This window comes from Dysidea avara, chromosome 11 (genome assembly GCF_963678975.1).
Source record: "Dysidea avara chromosome 11, odDysAvar1.4, whole genome shotgun sequence".
Taxonomy (NCBI): Eukaryota; Metazoa; Porifera; class Demospongiae; order Dictyoceratida; family Dysideidae; genus Dysidea; species Dysidea avara.
Window position 1 is genome coordinate 25,096,369 of NC_089282.1, and position 13,593 is coordinate 25,109,961.

At 39.1% G+C, this 13,593-nt stretch overlaps 2 protein-coding genes and 1 long non-coding RNA gene across 6 annotated transcripts; 2 read left to right on the plus strand and 1 right to left on the minus strand.

Annotated features, from left to right (window-relative positions):
* Nucleotides 1-1,686: 1,686 nt before the first annotated feature.
* Nucleotides 1,687-7,283, minus strand: LOC136239599 (fatty acid hydroxylase domain-containing protein 2-like). Of its 3 annotated transcripts, none has more exons than XM_066030363.1 (6): nt 7,175-7,283; nt 6,726-6,845; nt 6,079-6,191; nt 3,493-3,701; nt 2,094-2,366; nt 1,687-1,950 (listed from the first exon to the last, which is right to left on the minus strand). In XM_066030363.1, the coding sequence occupies exons 2-6, from the start codon at nt 6,826-6,828 to the stop codon at nt 1,782-1,784; spliced, it is 867 nt and encodes a 288-aa protein (XP_065886435.1). In that variant the 5' UTR covers nt 6,829-6,845; nt 7,175-7,283; the 3' UTR covers nt 1,687-1,781. The 3 variants fall into 3 exon arrangements, with proteins under 3 accessions (XP_065886435.1, XP_065886433.1, XP_065886434.1); XM_066030361.1 differs by having other exon boundaries at nt 1,687-2,042; XM_066030362.1 differs by lacking the exon at nt 7,175-7,283 and adding an exon at nt 7,012-7,030 and having other exon boundaries at nt 1,687-2,042.
* LOC136239603 (uncharacterized) lies at nt 6,966-9,612 on the plus strand. Of its 2 annotated transcripts, XR_010693531.1 has the most exons (5): nt 6,966-7,322; nt 7,428-7,509; nt 7,798-7,861; nt 9,187-9,268; nt 9,315-9,612. It is a non-coding gene; the product is annotated as an uncharacterized lncRNA (long non-coding RNA). The 2 variants fall into 2 exon arrangements; XR_010693532.1 differs by lacking the exon at nt 7,798-7,861.
* An 830-nt stretch (nt 9,613-10,442) lies between these two features.
* LOC136237795 (uncharacterized) lies at nt 10,443-12,285 on the plus strand. The gene is made up of 2 exons (XM_066028003.1): nt 10,443-11,540; nt 11,611-12,285. Exons 1-2 carry the CDS (start codon nt 10,443-10,445, stop codon nt 12,283-12,285), a joined length of 1,773 nt encoding a protein of 590 aa, XP_065884075.1.
* Nucleotides 12,286-13,593: the final 1,308 nt, after the last annotated feature.

The following is a 13,593-nucleotide window of genomic DNA, read 5'->3' on the forward strand; positions in this document are numbered from 1 at the left end:
TACAAAACATTGGCTAGGAACCAGCCTCACAATATTTTTGTGGAACCTTTCATGGACCTGAAATGCTTCCAATAGCTAGGTCAGGGGCGGATCCAGAGTTTCGAAAGAGGGGGGGCACCTTTCTGAAAAACAGTTGAAGACCAAAAAAACTTGCTGAAACCAGTTAAAGACCAAAAAAAAAAAAAAAAAAAAAAAAAGGTCACAACAATAATAGCTAGTTATCCTTACCTACTATATCACGTCTGTTATGTAAAATAAAATCCTATTTGTAGCTTCATAGGTAAGCTACACTGCCTCATGAACATTGTGACTGCTTTATTAGAGTAATTGACTGCTCTATTAGAGTATATCGATCTTGTATGCAATTTCTTGAAGGGGGGGGGCATTTGCCCCAAATGCCCCATCCTGGATCCGCCACTGTAGGTTGTTATAATTTTTTTTAATTTAAACATGTCCACTTCACTTTTCAACCAGTAATTGATAGTAGGGGGAACATTCACATGATAACATCAGCCTTTCTTTCTTTCAATGCAATATGTGTAGATTCATAATAATAACTTCAAGAATAGCATAAACAACTAGCAATTCGAAAATATATCGTTATCAAGTTTGAGGTAATTATACTATTCTGTGAGATATATCAGTTCAGTTAAGTTAACCTTGTGTGTGTATACCACTTGTGTGTGTACACCACTTGTGTGTGTACACCACTTGTGTACACATGCAGTCTGCGTGCAAGTTATTGTCATGGCGAATTCTGAGACTCTGTATCACTAGCAATCCTGTCCTTTATTCTTTGTGCCACTTCAGACACCCTACTCATTGCATGCAACGTTGGCACATACAATGTGGGACAAAGTGCAGATTATGTGGTTGTATACTACCACTGATCATGTTTAAGGTGGCTGTCCCAGTGTCTTGACACACCATGTACAAGTCACCACAATAAAGCTATAGCTACCTGTTCTACTACAGAACTTTATCTGGATGATCAGAGGTAGGTAGGAGAGAATGAGGAATCGTTGCTTGTGGAGTCACTAAACCTTGTTAGAACTGACATGCCCTTTAGATTTGATAGAACATCTTAAGTCTGTCAGGGTTGGAAAACCAAGGAAGAGAGAATACCAAGAGCTACTGTCAGATTCCCTGTTTTTACAATACAATTGAAACAAGTGTCCTAGCCCTTTATCTACCATCTTCTTTTGTGGTCATTAACTACATTCAAAATGAGAATAGTAAACCTACAGCAAAACTTTTCTGCTAGGCAGCTGCTGTTGTAATCTCAATATTCATGGTGAAAGAATGGTCAGGGGAATCTTGAATGGTTGACCACTTTCTATTTTTTTCATTTCAAGTACATATACTTTTTCACTGTATGGTATGCAAAGCCAAGCTTTTTTCTCCATTTCCTTGCCACACTCACTAGTGAGATATTCTATTGCCCCATCCATGCAAAGATTCATTTCTCTCTAATGACTATTATTTCTCTCTTTTGTTAGTCACATGATGCAGGCATCATGTCTATAGGTACAGTAGAATATTGAAGGTAACCCTGCACATGGTATAGGTATTTTTAATTCAATCTTCATGATTGCATAGTTTTCCTTGCAACTCTATACTGCTTTCCCTAGTGTTCCTCTTAGGGTCAGTAAGGAGTTCAAAAAACTCTATAATTATTCATTTCAGTAAAGAAATGCAGTTATGTCATAAATCATAACACAACAGATATATAATCAGATAATGGGATGGGGTAATTTGTACAATATAATATAACATGGCTGTCAATCATCTTTTTCCTTTAAACTTTCTTCATAGTCAGTGTAGAGCTGGTTGGCAGGTGTAAAGCTGAACATTATACGATGTCTCTTGTAAGCAGCTGTCTTCTTGAATGCTTCATCAGTACCATGGAGATGATCAAGTATACCCAACACTCCAAAATTGTTAGTAAACCTGTAACAAGATGAGTGGGTATTGTGATTGGAACACGCGACATGTCTGATCCATAATTGCAACAATAAAAAAAGAAACTGAGCTTTAGTATGCTGTAGGGATACTCAAGTGTCCACATTAACAGGATTTAGCAGGTTACTCACTTCAAATGATGGAAATCATGTGCCTCAGGAGAAATCAAGAAGGGAAAGTGATATCCTGAGTGAACAGTTAGTGTGTTCACAATGGCGATGGTATACCACAACCATGTCAGTGACAGGTGAGCATTCACTACCAGTGGTCCTAGTATTATGGGGACAGTGTTGCTGATGATGTGCTCCAGAGGGTGGGCATATATGGACACTACTCCAACTGGTGCGGTCCACTCATGATGAGTCTTGTGAACATGTTTGTAGAGGAATGGATGATGTAACAACCTATAAAGTTACATCAATCACATTACAACATCATTAGTGTAACTCCTCATTTCTGACACCTTGCTAAATTGTCCTTATTACTATGATTTCAGAGTGTGTGTGTGTGTCTCTGTGTGTGTGTGTGTACTAATATAAATGGGACCATGGACAAGTGAACACAAATGGGCTACTGAACAAGTGTTCCAATTAATCAAGCTATCCACATATCACGGTATCCTATTTTCACTGTATGCCACTGTGCGAAGCGTAAAACCTCCTTCTATCACAATTCAAAGTGAAATAGCTTGGTTCCTTGCCTCCAAACATGAGCTACTATTTGACTACTTACTGAGTTAACACGTGAACTATCAGTTTATGATGTAGAAGCCAATATCAAAGCATTCTTCTATCTCAACAGATGACAGATAATAAAAACTTTACAGTGGAGTGAAATTCCTGAATTGAAAACAGCTGGTTTAGTTACAAGCAATTGTCTGGTGAAACCTCCAAAGACAATTCTCTAATACATACAGCCACATCAAAAGAGCTACACAAAACTTAACTATATAATTATACAGGTTAGTTTGCTTCTACAGGCAGATTTTTAGAGACGCATGCTAGTTATTGGCAATACTCTGGGACCTTGTAATCCAACCAGAACACAAAACTAGAGACATGTATACATCCTTGAACAGTTGCCCATGTGTTCTTCATGTATGCCTTTCAACTTGAGTACATCAGAAGGTCTTGGGAACAGTTAGCCTCCATACGTCCAGCATGGTCATGTGATTGCATTGTAAATTTAATGGTGAAATTACTATGGATTGAGTTGAATTCAAAAAACTAATTCAGTATCTATAGGATAATTGTCAAAAATATAAATCCGGATAGTAACCTGGAATAGTTCAAGCAGTTTCATGCTTTTGCTAAAGAGCATTTACAACCGTCATCACTACAAACTTCACTGTCACAAAACTTTGCATATTTCTAATCTAAAATGCTAGCACCAAAATAATTACTGTGTATGGCAACATTAAAAGCAGTAATAATAGGTTATCCTTTGTTTACGATATTTGAATAGTAAAATTGCTTAACCAAACATGTGCATAAAATGGATCACTTTGACTATACTCAGTAGAGTGTTTACCTGTGAGAGTAATAGAAACACACTTCTTCAATCACTACAATTGTAGCCAACTGCCATACAGCAGTAAACAAGTCTGGTATGCCATCATAACCAAATGACACACCACGCCACACTGCTACATGGTATGCCAACACTGCTATCGGTACATTAATAAAGGCAAGGTTCAGTATCGCTCGGATTACCGCTGACTTGTACTTCTCAGGATCAACCTGTGAAAGAAATGAATAAGCCATTAACAGGACCAAAAAGCATAGTCTAAACAATGAGGTAGTATTATTAACTAAGTCACTATGTATACATTTGGGACCTACTTGACATGGTCACTATAATGAGGTGGTCTTATTAATGAGGCCATGAAGTACAGATTAGCTATGTTTGGGACCTACTTGACATGGGCTTATTATTAATAAAGTCATGAAGTACATCTTGGCTGTTTAGATTCTACTTGACAAGGCCACTTCTGTATTAAACGAAGCTTTGACAGAATAAGGGGTTAATGAATTTTGTCATTACTCAAATAAGGAAAAATTAGGAATTTTAGGGATCATTGAAAAAAAGTAGGGAAACAAGGGAGTTTGCCTATACCTGCAGATATACCAGTAAACATTTAATCCCTAACTCAGTCATGGGTATAGACTAAAGTAGGAATTAAATGTTCACTGGTATATCTGCACCTCCCTTGTTTCCCTACTTTTTTCTATGATCCCTAATCAAACTTATAATTCCTAATTTTCCTTATGCTTGTTTGTTTACTTTTTTTGTAACATTGTTATGACTGGTGAAACCATGCACACCACATCAAAAGAAAGAGTTAATGTTTTCGTCTGAACGCATGCCCCAGCTATCAATTACTGAGTCGAAACTGAAATGGCCATTCTGCTTTGCTTTCAGCTATGTTCAGTCCATTACACAGTGCTACAAATGAAGAACAGTGGGAGAAGCACCTCTGCAATCAATCCAGTTACCACGAAAAATACAGATGGTTCGTGCACCCCAACTATTAATTACTGACTTGAAATTGAAGACAAGTGGCCAATACGCTTCGCTTCACCTATTTTCAGCCCATTACAGTGTTACATACAAAGAACAATATTAGAAATGCCTCTGCAATCAATCTAGTCACCATGGAAATACAGACAATTCCCACTTACAAATGGGAAGCCATGCATTGCGCTACCGTGAATCGACACCTTGGGCTGTCAGCAAAAAGAAACAAAGGAGGACAACGGTAAGTCTATGTGTGCATTTTACGTACTGCGGTATGCCAAAAGGCACATCTCGGGACGAAGCGACATTGAACAGTGAAAAAATCAAGCCCGTATAACCTTAGTCGTTATCGAGTTATGCTTGTCTGAAGGCAGGCAGGCGGGCGGGCGGGCAGGCAGGCAGGCAGGCAGGCAGGCAGTTAGAAGAAAATAATTTTTTTTTAAATTTTGTAGCTTTTGTGATTGGAAGCATTTAGGGTTGTACTGAAGGCACTTTTGGGCTTGTAACTAATATTGCCAAGGCACCAGGATGGTATTGTGAAGCTGGTTTTTCGGTGATATTTTAGGCCAGAAAAACCCATCCTCCATGATAATACGTACTGTATATTGTGTACCAGTTCAGGTGCCAAAGTCAACAGTTGATAGAGTTGTCAAAGTATCCTATAACTTCATACCAGGATAAAAATTAACTAAACAGTTTATTTTGTGATATGGCAATGCATGTACATGCATCATAACTACGTTTTATAACAAAAGAAAAACGGCATCAAGATAACTGGACTCTCTTCTGGAAAGAGTATATAAAGTGTGGCAATATTTTGACTTTATAGATATAATAATGCTACCAGGATTGGAAACGGAAGTTGCGCACATGATAATTTTATATTGAAACAGTGCGCAGTAAATCCCTTTGAAGTTATCTGTGTTTCTCCTTCTCTACTTCCGAGTGTGGCAGACTGCTTCGTACAGTACGTAAACTGGAGTTGTATCAGGCCGTGTCACTCGTAACTAAGTATACAGATGCTTTGGAACACCCTTAGATGACTAGCGAAGCTTAAGTTAGGCCATATTCGGGCTATTACAAGCTGTAGGAGTGTTTTATGCACTAGTGCAGTTGTATCTGGCAGACTGCCACTTTTCAGTAGGTTTCAAGACAAAACTCACTTTGTGTTTTGGCTTCCTTTTGGTACATACATCACCCAGACAAAGCATTTTGAAATTCGGTGTGGTGACTCGTAATTCCTTCCGCTATGTGCTCCAATTATTGATACAACAACACGGCACTGTATTTTCCACTTACAGCAATGATTCTGGACCCTGCCTAATGCCATGCATAGTAAATATTACAACAGGTAAAACACGGATACCTGTAACCGCAACTTCCGTTTCCAATCCCGGTAAGCGTTAGTATATCTATGAAGTAATGGAGACAGTATAATAACAAGGGGAATGTAGACTAGTGTTGTGTGAGCTAAAGTACTCAGGAAATAATTGTTAATGCTTAGTATGACTACAGTTGATACTTGAAGTTTTGTCAATTACCATGATTATTATCGTGATTATTGTAATCGTGCTATTTTGTATAACATTATTCCCTTACATGTTCTCCTTGTATCTTATACTTGTACAAGAAGGCTGGTCTGCCCATCAAATCCACCATACCATAGAACAAGTTAATACCAAAAAACAAACCAATTGTCAATGCCAGAGAACCTACAAAAAAAAAAAAAATCTAATCTCAGACCACTATTATCCTATTGCACTTAGTCTGGTATAACTCCAATAGCTATTTTGATCTCAGCTGCCCTCAACTACCAGGGGATGACTGATTAATGAAGAACACACAGGTTTACACTTTATGAACTGTGCTTAACTTTCACTTTGACCGAGGACAAAGCTTGGAATACAGGATATATTGGTATGCCATGTATAGATCCCCTTACTATATAGTAGTAACATGAGTCCACAATAGAGAAGAGTATCTAACTCAGTATTGATCATTAAAAAATGAGCCTGGTTAGTCCACAATGGTAATTGACCACATTTTAGCCATATATATTTCAAAGAAGCTTTGCTATGAAGGGGTGTCAAGGTATTTAAACGGATGACAAAGTGTTTCTTCTTTTATTTCTTGGTAGCACTATGTCAAAAATGTCATCATCACTGTGCTGACTGACTAGGAGTTGTACCATACCCATTCCCCACCCAAAAACACAAGAAGTTTGGCCAGTAACAAAGTCACCTCACCATACAAACCAATCACGTAATCATCCTCTCCACACAATTGGTACAGTGTACCCCACAATGATGTTATGAACATCTTGCAACTCTGCATGACTGTCACCAACATCTCTGTTGTCTATATACCTACAAGACCACATAAGGTATTTAACAATTAACACATGTACAAATTAAGGTGTACATCGCCATATCACATTACATGATGCAAGCCATATTAATACACAACCCCTCCTACATAACATTGGCAACACTCGAAGTGTTTTCCTTTACAAGCAGAACAACGTCGTATTACTTAAGCACGATCAGTCAAGAGCTCGGGTCTGTACGTCACCCACTCAATGCCAGGAAACTACCGAGTTGTTACTACGGGCGACGGACCCGATTACAGGAGACCCGATAGAGTTCCAGAAACACAAATTCTACATGATTGTGCATAGAGACGGGAATAACCTTACCAATAAGTTACAGTACACGGTCGAACAACCTCAGAACAAAACACTGCGTGAACAGTCGAGACGCAACCGTAACAAAACCGCATGAATTTAGTTTCCCAGTCGCGGCGCGCGCACGTGTGAATATGGCGTTTCACTCCTTGAATTCAAGGTAAGACCACTGGTTGTGTATCTTCCCTAGTTGATTAGAAACTTTATTGCAGCGTACTGTAAAGTGTATTTAATCGTTTCTGTGTTTTTTCTTCCTTGGTGATAGCATTACTTCCTCCCAATGAAGCGTTTTTTTTTTATGTTGAAGAAATGAAGCATCTTTGAAAATCAACTAACTACGACCAGAGGTAACTGGAACAGTTGTTTTTATTTTATCTGTTGTTTCTTTGTTGTGTAAGTTATCTGTAGTGTAAGTTATCTGTAGTGTAAGTTATCTGTAGTGTAAGTTATCTGTAGTGTGAATATGAAAGGTGTAGCTTGTCCCAAACAATTTTGTACGTCACTAAAAGCTGATTTATTGTATTTCCACCCATGATTTATGTAACTATACACACAGATACTACTGTAGAAATATAAATAACATGCACGTTTCTATAAATTTTACACATGTGTCACTATTTCTGCTCCTTCACCAGTGTCATTGTTGATATCACTTCTTCCACTGTCCACCATGCCATTGTAGTGTGTGCTGCATTGCTAGTAAGTTTGTATACACTTAATAGTAACCTGGTCCACTGTAGTAGTGTGCGAACATTTTATCTAACTTCCCTCACTTTGTCATGCATCGTATAATGGTTTCAACTAAAGCCATGAATGTGAGGTTAGCAGTTTAGCAGCACTTAGCATGTGTAAACATTCTAGTACTTGTGAATGCTTTCCAAGAATTTTCCTTTAGAATGGAGACAAACTTGTAAAATGTCCTATTCAACTGTAAGGTCAAGCTGTTAGCTTGTACTGTGGTAGTATTGTTGGCTGTTTTGGTGATCAAGTAGCCAGTAATGATTTGCCCCAGGGCAGGGCTGTGCACTGCTTGCATATTACAATCACATAATTGTAGCAGTCTAATCACTGGGTCTCAGTGATAGCACTTCACTTAAACTTCAAGGCCACGCACTTTGTGTGCACCCCTGGATTTCTATTTGACAAAAAAAATCACTGCTTTGCATGTTGAACAGGCTTCTTTCAAAAACAAAGGACATGCTTATGTGAAACGTTATCTATACTATAGCGACATGTGTTTACCGGTTTTGTATTATGACTATTGAGAGTCACGTGAAATTCCAAGCAGTAGTTTTAAATAAAAGTGGCACATATGCATGTCCTACCCCCTCCGATTTTCCCAACTAAAATGCTTCTGTGATGTAAACGACCTTGGCCATTTTACACGGTTCATGCACCCAGACTCTAGTAGTCCAATGCGGTGTTGTGAGTATCAACTGATTGGTGCTTTAAGCACTTAAATTAGTGCACAGGGGTAAACTTCAGTAACAGAAGTTTACATACATCCACTTGTAGTGTCATGTGAAATACTGTCCTGTTAGTATCACAGGAAATTTTGATGAAAGGTTCAAAACTTCATTGGTTTGATGAAGTTAAATTCTATACATGTTGTACTTACCATTTTCCCTCATGTATGGCAACATATTCAGTAGTTTTAACAGCAAGTTTAAGTACGGTTGGCAAATTCACACCTGCCACTTTTGTCAAATGCACCACCATTTTCATCAAAGCTTCCTGTTTTACAGCCACTATGTTACCATTGCATTTATACAATTGCATTGCAAAACTTTAGATCCCAGGTGTGGGGGTTTAGGCTATACTTGGTAACAATGGAGAAGGAAACGGATTACATTCTATTTTGTCCCACAGTAGAGGCATTAAGATTTAGAATGTCCTCCTATCCCCCTCCTTGCCTGCATGTGGATAGGTTGGGCAAATTTTGATAGGTACATTATTTCCCACATTTAGTCAAGATATAGAGTCTATTTATGATTTCATAATGACATGTTTTTGTTACCTCCTAGGTGCCTTTTCTGTCATGTAATGATCGGACCATATTGAAAGATCGGTCCCAGTATAGAAACTGATGTAACGAACACTGATAAGGTACAGTCTTGGTTAACTTCTCCATTTACTGAATTGTTGTTCATAGGAATAGTTTACCAAGAAGGGAATCAGACTAACTATGCCATGCGAATCAGAGGTTGCCAGGTTATGTATTTCTTCCATGACTCCGTAGCAACTGCAACAGATTGAAATCCGTTTCCTGGGCTCCATACCAGCTGTGGTGGATTTGAATTACTCTGTAAAGCACCATATTGTTTTAAATTGCTTTAAATGTGTGTTTAGCAAACTATGGGTTTGTAGTGTTGGTTCTAGGAGCCATGTATGGCGACTTCATCACGAGCATTTGTAAAGAAGCTTATACACACTTGTACACACCAGAACAGTTCTTTTTACGGCGTTATAATTTGGTTCTGTTCTTAAACTACTGCTTTGAACTATTACAGGAGCCATGCAAGGCTCCAAACAAATTTGTACAATCGCTAAAGTGGAGGTATCAAAAACTCACAGAGTCCAAAATCGCTAGTTTAACATCAGCGAGATGTAACACAAGGCCGGCTCGTTGATACCACAGGTAGGCTATTTGCTCGACAAATTGTGAAGCCATACGGTGCACCGTTGGGAAGCAACAGCGATGCGCGCAGCGATGCAAATCAGGAGAACGATATGCGCCACAAAATTATAATTCCACAACTTGGATACGCGCTTGCAACTAAATCTGCGTTTCTACGAGTATTTTGTTACGGTTGCGTTTCGACTGTGAACTCCTACCCCGAGCCTTGCCCCATACATATGCTTGCCTCGAGCTCAACACCTCTCTATTCTAAGCGCGTATACAGGCGCAATTTTAATTTTCAGGCGCATATAACTACTAAGTTTAGCACAATTATGACCTTTTAGAATATCTACTCTGTTCGCGAGCGGCTGTTCGTCAAGCCATAGATGTTATGATCCAACCGGAGGTGTAGCTAGTAAGGTCGCTATCCACAACAGTGGCGGATCGAGGGGGGGAGTACTCAGTCAGGTATACTCTAATAGAGCAGTCAAGTTATGAGAAGGATCTTCATTGTTAGAAACAATAGAGTGCTGACTTTCAGGGTTGTCATTCAAACTATACATCAAACAGTGTAACATTGTAAAAGCGTAATAAACTTGGGAAACTGAGCCAATTCCATTTCAAAGAGGCGTTTTTCAAGGTGATACTCTATCGCCTGTAATGTTTTTACTTGCCTTTAATCCCTTATTAAAGTTAGCTGAATCTTTGAACCACCCACATGGTTATCATATCAAGATTCCGATTGAGGACTCTGAAGCTCTTCCTCCTGTTGATTCCTATGTGTATGTAAAGTGGACAGAAGCTGGAGAGGAACCACCTGGTTGGTACAAGGCGCGAGTTGGTCAGTACTTCCTAGATAGATCGTGTAAAATTGTTTATGATGACAGTGATGATCAAGTTGTTTCTGAAGTTGTTGCTTTACATACAATAGAGTGGAAACCATGTGCTAAAAGAGCAAGGAACTTTGTCTCCCTTGATGGGAAACCTGCTTTTACCAAAGCCAACGGGAAACCATCAGTTAAATTTGCTGACTCAATGGAACACTCACTCAAAGGATATGCTGACGATGTCACTTTGATCTCCTGTGATATCGATGTTCATAAATCAGTTTTACAAACAATTGACCTGAAGGCAGCAGATTTGGACTTGACTTTTAAACCATCTAAATGTATTTCCTTTCTATTTGATGGCTCCAAAGTTGCACCAAGGGGCTTGCCATTATCCAAAGGTACAACTAGACCCATCACAGAAGGCCAAACCAAATTTTTAGGAAAGTTAATTGATGTCTCTTTGAGTGCTACCAAGAAAGCTGCAGGCAAGCGTATGATAAGCCATCTTACTGACCTACTTTCTGCATCTGACTCACTCCCCATCCGTGGTGAGTACAAACTGTGGATTTACCGGAACTATATTCTCTCACTGACACGGTTTCATTTGTGTGTTGATGCTGTCTCCAGGGGGACCATCTCCAAGTTAGAATCTATTGCCACACGGTTTCTGAAGAAATGGCTGAATTTGCCCCAGAGTGCTACACGAGTTATTCTGTACTACCCAGGTGTTTGTTGTCCTAGTATTTCTCATGTCTCCAGGGAGGCAAAACTAAGTTTGCTAGCCTGTGTCAGTGCCTCCTCTGACTTGCGGCTCCAGGAACTTAACCTCCATTTGCGTCTTGGGAATGTTGCTCTACAAATCCAAGACAATGACTATTCCATCCTGTCGATTGCTCAAAAACAATTATCTGCCTTCCCCATCAGCTCGGTCGTTATATATTAAGGCTAAGCACCAGTTGTCAGATTCCATCAAAGCTCAATGCAAAGATCATTTACAGTCACTAACTGTTCAGTCAAAGTTTGAGAGTTCCGCTGAACTAGAGAGCTCCTGTAAAACTTGGAACAGGCTACTGAAGGGATTCCACCCCGGTCAATTGTCATTCCTCCTTCGTGCAGCATCTGACACTCTACCCACCGCTGTGAATTTACAGAGATGGTCCATCCTATGTGAAGCGAAGTGTTTGCTTTGCGATTCACGGCGCCCAACAACTGCTCATGTTTTAAGTAGCTGCCCTGCAGCATTAAATCAACAGCGGTATACCTACCGTCATGATCAGGTTCTTCGTGTTTTGGCCACTAAACTTTCTGAAGCATTTGCTGACATCCCTTTTGTTAAAGTGTTTGCTGATATACCTAATTTCCATGCCGATAATTCTCCACAGTCTACAATTCCGATGAGTCTCCTTATTACATCCTACCGTCCAGACATTGTAATATATAATTCCCAGAGTTCTTCCATCACTCTGTTGGAACTAACATGCCCTCTGGACTCCATCCATCACATCCAGTCTGCTCGCAATAGGAAGCAGAGCAAAACTGAGTATCTGCAGCTGTTGGCTGAATTTGATCGCCTAAATATTGCTAACTATTATGACACCATTGAAATCACGGTACTTGGTCATTTTCAAGTGTCTTCCATCAAGAATTTATCTAGTTTGTTAAACTTTGTTTAAGCTGATATAAGCGAAGGAATGGTTAGATGCTGCTGCCTCTGCCAGTATCTCTGCCTCTCAGAGAATTTTTCTAGCACGAAACTGTACAGAGTGGTGCACAAATTAGACAGTTTTATTTTTGTAATTACAGTAATTAGTCTTTTTTGTTGTTGTTGTTTTTGCCTTGCCATGCCCACAGTGTAGTCCTCTACTTTTTGTGTTCGCATGCTGTCCGAGGTTTCACATGCCTATTTGTTTTGTTGTACATCTTTTCATCACAATTGTTAATGATGGTTATCTCTCTTAATAATGCAAAACTGAGCGCAACCACTAGTCTGCAGCTTGTCTGTACATAGTGCTTATTTTACTAGTGTGATGAATCCTCATCACACTTAATTGTAGTTAGAAACCAAAATAATAAAACTTTGACTGGTTTATAAATATTGTCAGTGGATTCACGTCTGTATCTATATAGCTGTTCCCAGGGGTAACTGATTCAGTGTTGTATTAATGTATGCAAACAATTCATGCATGAAAATTGTAGCAATTGGTTGAGTTATGAGCACTTAAAACCTCCCAGTAGCTGCTCTGCATCATCAGATATCTCATGCAGTTGGGACTATATATGCCCCAATATAGTGGCTGTTAAACTGAAGGGCAATGTGGCATCTATAGAATGGTTGAGTCATGGTAGTTGAAAAATGTTGCCTACATGTGCATGCCTGGCCCTAGCCAACTAGATATAGCATAATTCCACCCTGTGGATTTTATAGCTAGCAATTCAATGTCTGCCTCAAAATTGGGATGAACTGGTTTTTGACTCACAATGTGTTGATGGGCTCAGTGAATGGGGCCCTCATATGGTTGTGTGAATCAAGATTGCTTATACTGTGCTCTTGGTTGCATACAGGTGACTTTTTATCATTCCATTTAGCCATTTTCAAAAGCCTGTATGGATTATGCAATCCAATTATTTCCATTACCTGACAAGATACGTAGTTTGTAAAATGGTACTTTTGTAGATTTTTTTGTGCTAAATTCAGTCTGATGTATTCACGTATATAGGTAGCTTAATACAGATCACCATGGTCTCTTCCCATAATCTCCCAATGCAAAATTCAAAGTTTAAACTGGTGGCCAAAAGATGGGTATAGTGATGCTTCCGTGTTTTGCTTTTTTTTTCCCATTGTAAATCATATGAAAACATTTTAACACGAAAATAAAGCGAATTACAGTAATTTTTTAACAACACAACACTGTGCTCTTTTAATTTTGGCTGTCTTGTCCATGAGCTGTTTGGATAACTCAGACAACCAGACATTTTCCATT